The sequence below is a fragment of the Tiliqua scincoides genome, chromosome 8 (assembly GCF_035046505.1).
Source record: "Tiliqua scincoides isolate rTilSci1 chromosome 8, rTilSci1.hap2, whole genome shotgun sequence".
NCBI classification, from domain to species: Eukaryota; Metazoa; Chordata; class Lepidosauria; order Squamata; family Scincidae; genus Tiliqua; species Tiliqua scincoides.
In genome coordinates, this window is record NC_089828.1 from 31,044,874 (window position 1) to 31,060,227 (window position 15,354).

At 47.2% G+C, this 15,354-nt stretch overlaps 1 protein-coding gene across 1 annotated transcript; it reads right to left on the minus strand.

Moving 5' to 3' along the window:
• Window positions 1–2,346: 2,346 nt before the first annotated feature.
• On the minus strand, window positions 2,347–14,449 carry LOC136659094 (uncharacterized). Its single transcript, XM_066636152.1, has 5 exons — window positions 14,428–14,449; window positions 13,761–14,081; window positions 9,566–9,662; window positions 8,722–8,770; window positions 2,347–3,274 (listed from the first exon to the last, which is right to left on the minus strand). Exons 2-5 carry the CDS (start codon window positions 14,076–14,078, stop codon window positions 3,133–3,135), a joined length of 606 nt encoding a protein of 201 aa, XP_066492249.1. The 5' UTR covers window positions 14,079–14,081; window positions 14,428–14,449; the 3' UTR covers window positions 2,347–3,132.
• Window positions 14,450–15,354: the final 905 nt, after the last annotated feature.

Sequence of the window (15,354 nt, forward strand, 5' to 3'; positions counted from 1 at the left end):
CCTGGGTGGACATCCGATCTTGGGGAGAATCTTGAAGAGGCCGTCCCTGCTGACCAGGTCGAAAGCCTTCATGAGATCTATGAAGGCTATAAAGAGTGGCTGTCGTTCTCTGCATTTCTCCTGCAGCTGTCTAAGGGAGAATACCATATCAGTGGTGGGCCTGTTGGATCGGAATCCGCACTGCGATTCTGGATAGACGCTCTCTGCAAGTACCTGGAGCCTCTTCAGTGCAACTCGGGCAAACAGCTTTCCTACAACGCTAAGGAGAGAGATGCCACAGTAGTTATTGCAGTCACCCCTGTCGCCTTTGTTCTTGTACAGCGTGACAATGTTTGCATCCCTCATGTCCTCTGGTACTCCACGTTCTCTCCAGCAGAGGCAGAGGATTTCATGCAGCTCAGGGGCGATTAAGACTTCAGCAGGGATGCTGTCTTTCCCAGGTGCCTTGCCAGAGGCAAGGGAGTCCAGGGCCACATGAAGTTCTGCTAGGGTTGGTTCACTGTCAAGCTCCTCCAACACAGGCAGGCACTCGATGTTGTTCAGTGCTTCCTCAGTTACTGCATTTTCTCTGGAATACAGCTGAGAGTAGTGCTGCACCCAGCATTCCATCTGCTGCACCTGCTCCTGGATGACCTTGCCTGTGGCAGATAAATATAATGAGAAATGCTTTCTCTTGCTCTTTTCACTGTTACCCATATATTGATGTCTGCAGGCCTTTTTGATATTTTTCAGCGTCTGTGCAGGTACACAGTACAAAGCATAGAACTTACAGCTTGTACCTTTCACTGTACGTGGGAGTGAACACAAGAACTTTTCGTGTTCACACTAGAGAAAACATGACACAAGTGCTCTTTGTATTCCTACTGCATTCACACACTCTCTGTTCACACTTCACAAGTGCTACTTCTGCAGTCCTGTGCTGCCTGTGTTGCCACTTTCTGCACTTTTTAAAAAAGTCTTGGACAGAATGTCTGGATTTTGAAATAGTCTGGAATTTGGATGTACAGATAAGGGATAATCTACCTGTATAAGAAACATTAAAAATTCAGCATAAGCAACTTTTGTGTTACATTGTGAAAGAGAGCCTGAGCCTTGGGCGACAACACAAAGAATCTTGTTCTGTGTAGATCAGTGGTTCTCAAACTTTTTAGCACCAGGATCCACTTTTTAGAATGACAATCTGTCGGGACCCACTGGAAGTGATGTCATTTGCCTGGAAGTGATGTCATGGCCAGAAGTGACATCATCCATTTAGGCTTCAAACCTAAGCCGCTATCACCAAAGGTCCTATTACACAGTGTGCTCATGCTATTATTTTGCATAACTCAGAATTAAAATATTCCAGCTTGGAAATCAGAGCGTAATGAAGACTTGGATCCTTCTCCAACCAAACAGCCCTCCCCTCTTTCCAGCATCATCCTCCCAACTATTCAGGGCAAAGCACCATGCCTCTCTCCCACCAGGAACCTACCTGGCCCAGCAGCTCTGTACCCTGTATTTTCAATGGTGGCTAAGTGCTATGTGACCCACCTGAAACTGGCTCACAACCCACCTAGTGGGTCCTGACCCACAGTTTGAAAAACACTGGCGTAGATCTTATGGTTTTCACTCCTTTTGGCAATGGGTCAGGATCACCACATTCTTCTGTTTTGCTTGGCTATTTTCTGTTACCATGTTGCATCCTTGATCCGAAGACACAGAAACCGAAGGGAGCCAGCTGGACAATGAAATTGTTATGCATGCTCCCTAGTAGTGAGAACTATCAATTTGACTTCCTTTGAGGAAGGAGCGGGGGAAGACACCAGAAATATTTCATAGAATCAAAGGCGAAAGGGACCTTCAAGGTCATTGAGTTCAACTGCCTGCCAAGGCAGGCTGTCCACAGCTACAACATCTCACTAGATGGCAAAGGATTATTTACAAATAGACACATTAAGTATCAGGTGGAGATAAGCAGCAATCCCCCCCAACAAGAGCAGTTAATGACATCAGATCCCCAGAGAGACACCCCTGTGTCCTAGAATACACCTTTCCCAGGTTTTTTCAGCTTACTCTCAGCTTCTCTATTCAGGGCACTTCGAGAGAGAATGTTTCAGTCCAAAATTGTCACACTGCGTTCCTTGACTCTTTACAGGAAGTACATTGAACATTGTCATCTATCTGAGACATACTCTTGCGTGCGGGTTGCTTGCGCGCCTCACATGGCAGTGGTGCTGCTTTTTTAAGGACTCCGGTAGGGAGGCTCTGCCTCACCCGCTTCTCCCCCCCTCCACATGTCCCTGTCATCTATTTGCTGTCGTGCAAGCTGCCCACCTCCACATTTAAATCTAACAAAGAAAACCTGGCTGATGTTTAAAACCATTTTTTTAATTGTCAGGAACTACAGTATAGCAGCACAATGACCTTGTGGCTTGTGGTTAATAACAGACCGTAACAATAACAGGAAGTGTAAAAGGGAGAGCGTCACTATATAAACATCCTCAAAACATGTATGTGTGGCATGGAAGGAGTGCTACAAGCAAAAAGCGATGACTGGCTGATGCTCCCAAGAGCCTTCTGGAAGCTCCCTCAGACTGTCTCACGCAAGCTGATTCTTGTTTTGTTCTTCTTCAAAGCTCTTGCGTCGTGTTGGCCCTTCTCCATCAAGTGGAGACAAGTGTGTGCCAACTTACCAAACTCTCATGGTTCCCCGACGTTTCCAAAGATCTCTGCAGAACCTTCCATCTCAACCATTTGCTCATATTAAGAGACATGAGATGGTCTTCCTCGCAGTCCTTAAGAAATACAATATTGGCATTTGTGGGTCTGATCTCAGGCACTCCGAGCAGCATTGCCTTAAGGAAAACCATAATGAACAGCCAAAAATGCCATTCAGATCTCAAGCTGGAAATAGCCAAATCATCTTGGAACAGTCCATGGCCAGCTACTTTGTCAAAAGTTAAAAAAAAAAAAGGTAGTTTAGGTTCTTTTTTGTTTCTCACCACCTTTTCCAGGGAAAAGCTTCACCTGTTGGATTTCTGCAAGTTATGCAGGACACCTTTTCAACACAGGTTCTGTCTTAGTTTACTTAACAGGGCTCGGAAACTTGAAGTGCGTTGGAATTCTCAGGATTTGCTTGTGCCCTCTTGCTTCTCAGACCCAGAGAACCCCAGCCAGGGTTAGCAGCATCAGTGAGGCAGGGCCACAGTGAAGACGGAGGCTGCTGCCACTGTTTCCACAGCTCAGCCTCTCTTTCTGCTGGTGAAAACGGTCAATGATTTCCTTCTGCTGGTTGCTACAATGTGGAGGGAGAGAGAGAGAGAGAGAGAGAGTGTATCAGTGGCTGGGGAATGGACTCCATAATGGCCAAGCCATTATGTTGGGAATGTGGCTTTCATTCTGGAACTCCAGTTATCCACAGTGCAGTGGCGGACCTCCCCAGCCCCACGCCCAGGGCAAGGTCTGCGATGGCACCCCCCCGCGGGCTATCAGCGCCCCCCATGCAAAAATTTGCCTCCCCCCACCCATCTGAGGCTCATGGACTTGCGCAACCCAGGACTGCATCAGGGAAGCCTCTCTGAGGTTCCCCAACGCTATGTTTCTGCCCCCATTGGGAGCCTCAGAGAGGCTTCCGCGGGGTCCTAGTAACTCGTGCCCAGGGCTTTTGCCCCATAGACGTCTATGGCAGGTCCACAACTGCCACAGTGAGGCATACCATTTAGTGGACTCATTCATATAAATTAAATGGACATCAAAAATAGCATTACAATTGAAACTGCTTTGGTCAGAGTCTATCTAGCCCAAAATTGTCTAGCTGGCTGCAGCAGCTTTTTAGAGGTCTTTCCCTGCCTTACCTAGGGATCTTTGGCAGGCAAAGCACTACCACTGAGCTAAGGTTTCCATCCACCCTGCCTGTTTGTGCCAGGTGCCAGGCTCCCCCCCCCCCACCACACACACACTCTGTAGGTGCTTTGTCATTAACAGGAATAATTCATATGAATTAGAATAGACATGTGACCAATACTTAACTCTGCCTTACCCAAGTCAGACCCTGGGTCCACCTTGCTCAGCATTGTCAGCACTGGCAGGCAGCATCTCTCCAGGGTTCAGACAGACAAGGGTTTTTCCCTTGAGGCCCACAGATCTGTACAAAGTCTGAACCAATGCAGAAATGTAGCAAGTAATTCTGCGTAAGTGACAGCTATAGCTTTCAAGCCCAGTGTTGCTCAAAGTAGGGAATCAGATCAAAAGCACAGGCTGTATGATAAAGACAGGAATATGCTGAGTTTTTCTGTAATCAGTAGAAAGTAATGAGTAGATAGTAGGTACACTACCAGGAGTGGGGTAGTTGACCCAGACATGACCAAGTCAGAGATGATTAAGGAGGTGAGAGGAGACGGTGGAATGTTAAGGAGGTAAAGGTGATGGATGAGATATTACTGATGGATGGAAAGTTACTGAAATTCCAACAGAGGCATTCCTGGGGGTTCTGGCACCCGAGGCAACTCCCCATTTCCACATCACACCCCCTTTCCTGCCCCCCTGCCCCTGACCCAGAAGTAATTGCGGTGACATCACTGTCACCGCAATTACTTCCAAGGGGCTGGCTCCCCATGGGGCTGCTTCCCCCTTTGAAAAAAGGAGCCTGAGGGATGAGAAAGGCTGCCTGATCGAAGTGCTCAGAAGCGGTGCTCAGGAGGTGAGCGCCATCTGCTTCCCCCACCTCCTGGAAGTGGTGCTGTCCTCCTGGGCGCAGCTTCTGAGCGGCCCTAAAGCGCTCTGATCAGGCAGTGTTTCACGCCCCTCTGAAGGGGCACGGAAGGCTCCTTGGAGTCTGAGAAATGGTGTGCATCTCCTCCGAAATCAGAGGATACATGCGCTGTTTCTCACCACCCTGAGGTCTGTCCCCCGCTCCCCCCATGTTAAACAGGAGAAAAGCAGAGGCGGTGCTCAGCTGTGGCCAGGTTCCACAGCTAAGTGCCGCCCTCACTCTCCTCCCCTTTAACACAAGGGGAGGGAGCGGACCTCAGGGCAGTGCACAGTTCCCGGCCACATCTGAGGGCCCCCCTCTCTTCTCCTTTCACGAGAGGGGTGGGGCGGCCCTCAGAGCAGCACAGAACCGCACCAAGAGTGACTGCACTCCTGCAGCCACTCTTGGTGTGGTTCTTAGCGTATGAGGGGGGCATGTTGCAGGGGCGCATCGCAGCAGAGCACCCCCAGCACCGCGCCAGAGGCATTTGCCCCACTTGCCCCCCTCTAGGTATGCCTCCAAATTCAAACGTCCTGATGCTTTGAAAATTCCAATGCCTGAAAATTGTTACAAAAGCTACTGTTAACAGAGGTTCAGGACTCTCGCCTGATTTGAGACGTGTGTTTCCAGGGAGCCTTGAGAATTCTCAGTAAAGGATCTTCTGCTTTCCACTCAGTGTCTGTGTGTTTGGTCTCTTCATTGCACCGGGTAGCACCCACCAACTGTTGACCCTTGAAGAGTAGGTCTGTACTCAGGTCTGGAGGGCAAGACCCTATCAGAGGAGACTGCTAGGGACTGAACCCAGGACTGTATACAAAGCAGTAGCTTTATCTCTGTGTTATGAGCCCTCTCTCCAATGTTGTTTCAGTTAGGTAACTGGTTTCCAATAGTTTTCCCTTTTGTCCTGTGCAAATGGCAAAAGTCTGATAAGGCAAAAAAGAAAAAAAAAGACTCCACAGAGGTACATCATGTCTAGACTGACACGGTGTTGCTTGACATGTTTTTTCTTAATTGATGTCTGCTTGTGTATGTGATGCTGGATGCATGCCAGGAGAGCATGACCCCGAACAGACTCTTGGCATTTTGAATTGGCCTGATGGAAGGAGGCCTTACAGGCTTCTAAGAGTAAGGTAAACTGTGGTTCATCACAGCAATTGCCTTTGTGCCCTCCCCCCACGTTGGCTAGCTTAGAAGAGCCTTGCTGTTCTTTCTTTGTTAGAAAATTCCATGACCAGCCACACCTCCCTGGCACAGTGGATCTGAACCTTCAAAAAAGCCACATCCTTGCAACTTCCTGACTTTGTTTGCTCCAAGTTGTTAGTGACACAAAAGCAGTGTGCCTCCAGCCCTAGCTGCCATCTCAACTCCAGGGCCACATTCAATCAAGAGCTGTATACCAGCAAGCAAGACATCAATTGCCACACCCTCGGTAGAATGCAAAACAATAGAGGCACCCATCCTGAGTCAGGAATGGACCTCAAGGCCCAAAGAGGGCTCTTTGATGATTGATTTAGGTTACATAAAGCCAGGTCCCTAGACCCCCCCCACCTTCATTTTAACACCTTTCACTGCTGCTACTATCCCTCATATCCCTACTGGCGCTGCCTCAAATACCCAAGAATCACACCCAACAATCACTCCCAAGAATTGCTGCACCAGCCCACATCCAGGACAGGTATAAGAACACTCTCTTCTTTTCTACCTCTTTCCCCTTCTTCCAACACCCTTCTTCCAAGCACCCCCTTGACAAAACCGCTATTACAGCATCAGCTAGCCTGGTGTAAGGCTGGGCTCCACTCCACTCCACTCCGGGGGGGGGGGCAGACTATGGGGACAGGCATTTGCCTGTATCCACAGTTTCAGGTATCTGTGGGGGGTGTGTTTGTATGTGTATTCCAGAATGGAAGCCCCATGGATAAGGAGGCACACCTGTATTTCTATCTTTTCCTCATGCTTTTGTGTGAGCCAAGTGACCATATGGGAGCTTAGGACAGAGTGCAAACCTGGGCTCTCAATCGGCTGGTGCAAGTCCGTTGTGGTGGCCAAGGAGTGTCACAAACATACCGTAAGGCATGTCCGCACCTCCTTTAGAGTTGGGGAGGCCAGAACATGGATGTGCGCCAGCCTCCCTGCACTGATTCCCGGACTTTGGCCAGTGAGTTTCCATGGGTCAAAGGCACCTGGTGCAGGGGTTTGCAGAGGGCAGAGAGAGGGTGTTCCAGAGGCGTTCTGGGGTGGGGGGAGTGCAGGCAGTGGGTGGGCCAGGCCCAGGAGGGGGATAGGACCGGCCTCCGGCACCTAGGCCAGATCCAAACCACCCTCCCAACCCTCCTTTCTTACACCCTCCCACCAGCTTCCAGTCCGCTCTGATCTGTGTCAGTGATTTAGCTTGCACAGATCCAAGCAGCCCCATTGAGGTGGCTGGGGCATTACTCAGAGCAAGGGGACATGTCCCTTTACTCCAGACTACTCAGGTCCACCTCCAGCCCTGCACTGGATACAGTGCAGGCCAGCCGGCATGCCTATTCCAGGGCAAGTTAGGATTAGGCTGTCAGTCTATTTTTCACAGTTGGGGGGGGGAAGCCTGAAGATTAGCACTAACCCTCGTTTTCAGGTGCACGCTGTTAACTGTCATACAGCAACTGCTGAGATGCTGGGCTGGATGTTGTGAAAAGGGACACCTTCCTGAACACCTGCAGTGCCAGTTATGAGTCTCCTGGTAGGTGAGGAGGCCTCTCTCACCACAAGAGACTGTGGTGGTTTCACAGCCTGCCGAGGGGTTCATTTCTTGCCTTTAGCCCTGGTTCAGACCATACTCAGCCACAGTCTTGCACTGCAGCTGGAACTTTGGTGCCTTCTTGCTTCTTTTCTTCTCCTCCAGCCCTCTACCTCCCCCCTCCCACTACCATAACCCCTGTGGTTTGACAGCCCCTGTTCCCCCGGGTAAGCCTCCTGATTTCCCTACATCTTGCTCCAACTCCTTTTCCCTTTCTTCCATTTGCACCATTACATGCACCCCATTTCCTTGTAAGGATTTCATCGTTCTCTTTCCTTCTGCCTAGAAGCCTCTGATGCCAGTAGCATAGCTAGAGCACTAAGCAAAGCACACCCCAGCATGCGGCTGGCCCTTCCCCTTTCCTTCAGAGCCATTCCTTTGGAAATGATGCCTCTGTTTTGCTCTAGCAGCCTGGAATGGCTTTGAAGGGGAGCAGGAGAGGCTACTTGCACACCATGGTGAGTAGCCCTGCGAAACTTAGTGCTTTGCACCCCCTCTAGCTATGCTACTGGCTGATGTTTAGGCTCTGGTTGTGTGAGTGAGAGTTGCATAACATGGCATTACATTTTGTTTTGATTCCTTTACTTCATTATCGTGTTTTTTATCCCCACCAGGAAAGTTGTCTGTTGTTATTACAAGTTGAACCTTGCCTCCCTCCTCATCTCATGCCATGAGCTGCTGCACTTTGTCCCTATGCAGATTAGATTTCCCCCATGTGCACATGCGTTTTAAAAACACACCTGGAAACTGTCCTTCTCCCTTCCCCTCAGTAAGGCTATTAGCAGTTTTTTAGGGGGGGATTTTGATCAGGGAAATGGCATGGAGGAAAGGGTTAAAACCCCAGCTCTGATCTTATTCACCTGTCTCTTCACACTACTGGCTTTCATGGGTTTTTCCCCCCAACCTCAGAAAATTCAGGGTGCAATCCTAACTTTCCAGCACCGGCATAGCTGTGCCAGTGGGGCATGTGCTGCATCCTGCAGTTGGGGGGCAGTTACAGAGGCCTCCTCAAGGTATGGCAATGTTTGTTCCCTTACCTCAAAGTAGCATTGCCCTTATGTCAGTGTGGGAAAATGGGTTAGGATTGTGCCCTCAGTCATGGATGAGATCTTAGTTTAAAACTAACCTCACCAAGGCTGAAGGGGAAATTTGATCCTGACCAGACTCCACCCCTACACCCCCCCCATCTGATAAGCCAGATATACCTCTCCCTTACTTTAGATCCTGGAGTCGGTGTGTCCAGTTTCTTAGGAGTGTGACTTCCTCTGGCAAATGGGAAAAAGACAAGGAGGCATTATCATTCCGAAACAGCTATCATTCATATTTAATATTCTGTAGCCCCAATTCATAGGCAACATCTTTTCATGCCACAAGCATGCCCCCCAGTCTCCCCACTGAGCCAGCCTCCCCTCTCACACCCCCTTGCCTTGGAATACAAGTATAATGTCTTTGTTTTTAAGATGAAGCATGTATGTGTTGCAATAGGTATCAATTTAGAAGAGACATTCCCTCCTCTGTGTGAGAGAGGAGGAATGCTGTCTCAGAGAGGCATTCCCTCCCATGGGCAAGAGATAAATGGAATGCCTCATATTAGAAAAGGTATTCCCTCCCATGCATAGAGAGGAAGGAGAAATGCCTCTGCCAAGGTGGTGCTTGCCCCTAGTAGGTTTTGTAAGGACTTGCATTAAAAATACTAAGAAAAATCTGTTATCTAATTGGTGCATTCTTTTATGTATCAGGAGTGTTTTTCTTAACCAATTAATCTAGGTATTTTATCAATTAAATGCTGCAATCCTGAAAAATAGTCTGATGGGTCATCATGGGTCTTATCTGTGTTTAATGTGTTCCTTGATGCTGCCCTTATATTAGTGCCTGATAAAAATGGACAGACATCTCCATCAATTCTGTGACCCCAAGCTCCACCATTCAGGATTGCTTTGTCTGGGAACAGATCCATCTCCCAGATCAGATTGCATCCTTATCTCCAGAGCATCTTAGATCTCTCATATATCCCAGACTGCCCTGGTATACATATGTAAAACACAATACATTTCATTTACCTTGCAGAATGTGGTTTTCTGATTCCTTCAGACGCACACTAGCATTTAACTGCGCCACTGCAAGCCTCAGGGTGGAAGAGTTTGTCTCCAGCATCCTCTGTGTTAAGGCAAGATAAAAAGAAGAGCCCCTTCTGTCAGTGTCTGCCACACCAACACATCAGAACACAACAGAGTCCCACAATGCCTGAACAACTCACAATTACCCCTGCTAATTGGGTAAGAGGCACTTTTTCACGTAGGTGCTCCTTTTTTTAGCAGGGGGAGAGTAACTGGCCCACCTCACCCCAGCACTGTCTGTTCTAGTGGCTGTCTGCTGGTATTCCTTTGCATCTTTTTAGATTGTGAGCCCTTTGGGGACAGGGAGCCATTTAGTTATTTGATTTCTCTGTAAACCGCTTTGTGAACTTTTAGTTGAAAAGCGGTATATAAATACTGTTAATAATAATAATAATATGTTGTGGTGGAAGATTCTGTGGACTGGCGCAAAATACTGAGTCCTCACAACCTTTACAACAATAAGCAGACTGGAATTATAATTATAATCCCCATATTACAGATGGAGAAAACTGAGGCTGAGAGGCTTGTCTAAGGCCACCAAATGAGTTTGTGGCAGAGTCAAGATTGGTACTGACAGCTGCTGATTCCTGTGGCCAAGTCTCAGAGCTTCCGCACAAACTCAGAATTCTTGCCAGACCAGCAATAATAAAAATGCATCCAGTTCTAAGCATAAAGAAGACCATCTCAGACTCTGCGAGGTTTTGGGCTAGCCCTGGTGAGACCACAGTATAACCAGCACCATCTAGTTGTTCTTGAATGGGCACACTGTTAGTTCGGATTTTGGAGCGGCAAACAACAGACAGGAGAATTCAGAGGACTTCTGACAAAAGTAAACGTTTACTCGTTTGCAAACGGGACCCCCACACACACAGGTGGGGTTACAATGATGCAGGTTTTATAGGGCATACTAAATAGGGTAACAAGAGCACACAAAGAGAGGAAAACATCCATGGGAAAAATAACAGACCAACAGGCAAAAAAAAACAACATTTGGCATTTGTTATCAGTTCAGGTTGGGATGATGATTTGAGAAGGGCAATTCGATGCACGACAATTTGTTTACAGAGATGTCCATTACAGAGGATCTAGTACTCTATCTCATCCCTTTACCCTAACCCTTTCATCCTTGTTTATTGCCATTGTTTATGGCTTTCTGTTCGTCCTTGGGGCCCATACTAGGTTTCTTGCAGCCAGCTTGTTCTCTGAGAGGGATATTAGATGCTGGCTGGCAACATTCTTGGACAAGGGTCAGAGAGGGGCTTTTAGTCAGAGAAAGGCCTTGTAGGTATTTCAATATTGTGAGCTGGGCATCTTGGGGTATTTCAATATTGTGAGCTGGGCATTTTGGGGTCATAGTGATGTTGTTGCATTAGTTTTAATTACATGAGAGCAGGGCTTATCAGGAAAAGAGGACTCTTGAGCTTAACAGGCTTGAAAGCCTCCAGATAACTATTTCAGTTTCAGAACGGCTAACAGTCACTTCTGCAAAGCAGAGTTACTGTGACTAGTTGCTATTTTAAAGTTCACATCATGTTCAACTTCCTGCCTTGAGAGTCCACTCCTGCTGCTCCCTTCTCAGAAAATTGAAGAAAATCTGACAACAAAATCTGGCAACACTGATAGATGTTTGTTTGGACATGAAACACACAATGGTGCCTTCTTCAAAATAGGATGTGATCGACAAAAGCTGCACCCCACATAAAAAGTCTGTGCTGATTCTGGAGAGGCCAGAGCTCATTGGTAGAACAGCTGTTTGGAACGCAGAAGGTCCCAGGTCAAATCCTTGGCATCTCCAGCTTAAAAGATTTAAGGCAGCAAAGGCTGGGAAAGATCCTGAGCTGCAGCAGTAGACAATACCAAGCTGGATGGATTGAGAATCTAAGGGCCCAATCCTATCCAACTTTCCAGCACTGATGCAACCTCAATGAAGGCCTGAGTTAAGTGAACAAATGTTTCCTTACCTTGAGGAGGCCTCCATGATTGTCCCTCCACAGCAGGATGCAACGCACACCCCATTGGCACAGCTACATCAGTGCTGGAAAATTGGATAGGATATTGCCCTGACTCTGCAAAAAGCCATTTTCCTTAGTTTGCTTTATACCAGAGCTGTAAGCCTTATATCTACTCTCGAACTGAACTTTCATGTTTCTTTGTTCCGATCAAGTGTTGTGCATTAGATCTACTTTTTGGTCAAATCCTGAAGTTTGTTTTGACACCAGAGTTGGAAGCTTCCAACTTTTTCTTAGTCAGATTCATACGGAGTATCCCAAATATATATATAAAAATTAACTAGTACTTAAGGTTAAGTGGTAAGTCTTTTATTTACTTTTTGCCAGATCTTGTTGTCTTTGAATAATCAAAACAGCCTTTATGTCAAGCTGTTTAAAATGCTGGTTAAAATATAGATCTCAATTTTTTGTTGCCATAAATGTACATCTTCTACCCTTCTCTGGATATATCCCCTTGTACTGATTATGTTTATAAAAATTAATGCTGTGTTTATAACTTAAAAAAATACCAAAAAACCCCACTTTTCAGTGTCAAGAAGAGACAGCTTTCAGTTCTTTATTTGTATCCAAGAAAATGAAATCACAATGAAAGAACAATACCATGAAAGCACAATACCCCAAAGAAGAACAAAACACTCCAAAATGAGTGCAACATATGAGGAAAGAAAGAGCACATTCTTCTGTTTTTGCTTGTGAGTTGAGATTAAGCCATTTCTGCCCAATGTTGCATATACGCAACAGGGATCAAATGTGTACACCTGTGGGCTGGTCAGAAATGGTTTAACTATAAATTAGGTTGCAATCCTATATGCTTATCTGGGAGTAAGTCCCCGTGAACTCAGTGGGGCTTACTTCTGAGTAGACTTTCCTAGGATTGCACTTTTAATGTAGTTCCAGTTGAGCATGATCTCTTTTTAACTCTTTATGTTGCATTGTGCTTCCACATCAGACTGCAACGCACACCCCTTATTTTGTTGTGAAATCTTTGGACCTATAGATAAAAAGAACAGGCTGAACCCTTGCCAAAGTGATTCTGTCAACTGTGATATAAACAAATGGTCTTCAATCTTTTTCATGCTATGACAAAAAAAAAAATAATTAATGAAGTATTAGTTTGCCCGCCCCCTGCCCCAGTCTTCTGGTTAGGTTAGGGGCAGAAAGAAGGAAAAGGTGATCATGCAGCAGGCTTCGAAAGGTTGCCATAACCCCACAAAAGAGGCTTTGCAACCCCATTGGGGTCATGACGCACAGGTTGAAGAACACTGCTGTAGAAGCAAGCCTCTGTCTCAGCCTCTCATAGGCTTCAAACTTTGGGCAAGGGATATAAATTACTGTGTGTTAAAAGAAGGAATGAGGTGGGAGTTGACTGACCATCTGTGCCATACTTCCTCTGCAACAAAAACAAGTAACCACAAGTTATGCAAGAAGAAAAGTTTTCCTGTTTTTATACAGTACTTACTCTTTGGGTAGCAGGGCTGGGTGTAATAAAAATAATGTTCGGGAGCTTCTAGAAAGAAGGCACTGGGGCGACACATACATGATAAAGACATATGCATGGGATGGATGAAGATCTTTTTCCTCTTGCCCCACATCAGAATCGGGATTTCCACTAAAAATGATTGGTGGGAGAACAGACAAAATTAAATATGTCTGTACCCAGCAAGGAATTAATCTGTGGAACTCCTTGCCACAGGATGTGGTGATAGCACATGGCCTAGATGACTTTCAAAGGGGATTGGACAGATTTGTGGAGGAAACGTCCATCACAGGTTACAAGCCATGATGACCATATGCAACCTCTGGGTTTTAGAGGTAGTCTATCTTTGAATGCTAGATGCAAGGAGGGGCAGCAGGATAGGGTATCTTGTTATGTAGTGTGCTCGATGAGGCATGTGATGGGCCACTGTGAGATAAAGGAAACTGGATTGGATGGGCCCTTGGCCTGAACCAGCAGGGCTCTTCCTATGATCTTCACAGGACGGGTCTCCCTGCAATTGCCGATTGGTTATCAATGAAGAGCTTCTGGTCTGCTTGAACAGGGAGTGAGTCTCAATTCTTCCATAATATGAAAGAGAAGCCCCCCTCCCAAATACAGCACACCCCATAGCAGCAATTCCAAGCACACATACCGTGTGGTCCTGGCACGCTCTCCAGCGCTTAGTGGCATCTTCAAGGGTTTGGTTGATCCTTTCCAGGGAGGTCAACATGCCTCTATCCGGCAGATTCGTGGAATTCCACCCTCTCTCCACATGCAGAGCAAAGTGTGCCATTCCAACGGCTAAGATGATAATGACATCAAGTTCAGCCACAGATACAGCAAACCAGACCTTCCAATTGCCCCACCAGGGGCAGTCTGAGTCTTCCACATCAGGAGTGGGCAGAAATTTTTCATTGACAGGCATTGCTTTTTCTTCAACGGGCATCGCATATGTCCTTGTGGTCTGCATTGTCTCAATAGAGGAAAAGACTCATTAGTATGCTGTTCGTTAGCACCATAAAAACCATTGACAATGGAGAAAAGCAGCACAGAATTGCAAACAAACGGACACTTGCCAAACCAAAACATGGACATTTGCTGGGGTGGCTGAGCTTGGGTGCTCCATTTTCCCTCCCTTCACCTCCCAACTAATTAAAATATAAAATATACACCGATTAGGCTCAGTGGAACAAAGATTTGTGATCACATGAGACTGCCAGCTGGGTGTAGAAGTTACGAGTTCTAGGTTTAGACTGGATTTGGGTTCCAATCCCTACTCAGCCCCAAACCAAACTATGGCTGCAATCCGATTCACTTACCTGGGAGTAAGCTTCATTTACTATAATGGGGCTTACTTCTGAGTAGACATGCACAGGATTGAGTTTGGTGTGACCTGGTGTCAGTCATTCTTTCTGCTTCACCTACCTCACAGGGTTGTTGTGAGGAGAAAGGGAAAGGACAGTCTAGAGCACTCCTCAAATTAAATGGGTATCAGGGGATGAGACTTCTCTATAAACTGAGCCAGTTACCTGGTTTGGGGCATGGTGGCCTAAGGGGGGGGGGGTGTCTGCATGCTGGCTGCCCTGCTTCCCCCCACCCACCAGTAAAAGGCAAACAAGTCCCACTTCTCCCCTCCCCGCAATCTTACCTTCCTCCCACTCAGCAGGAAGAGTAACAGAGCTAGCTGCAGAGAGACTGCCAGAGACTGGGAGAGAGGCAGGAAGAAAATATACTGAGCTCATAGCTTTGCCCTTAAAGGGACCAGGTCTAATTTTTGCCCAACCAGAGATGGGGGTGGACTGTGGAAGCAAGAGAGCCCCAATGAACGCATGTGAAGGGTCTGCTGGGACCACCCCTCACTGCCTTTTTCTCAAGAAAGTAAAGCATTGAAATTGCATGGGCAGCACTGCTGAAACCTTCAAAGGAGGAGCCTCTTTGGAAGGACATGTAGGCAGAGGCATAACTAGAAGCGCTGCTTCCCGGGGCATTGATGGCATGATGTCACATGACATTATGATGCCACTTCTGGGTTCTCCCTGGAGGAGGAGGCGCTGGCAGCTTCATGCCCCCTGTTCTTACTCCTGTGGATGCTCCCCTTTGGGAGGAAGGAATGGGGGGGAGCCACCAGCACCTCCTCCTCCAGGGAGAACCTGGAAATGACTGACTTGCACACTGCACACCCCCATGGCGTAGTGCCCCAGGCAGGTTCCCCTCAGGCTCCACCCTAGTTACACCTCTGCATGTAA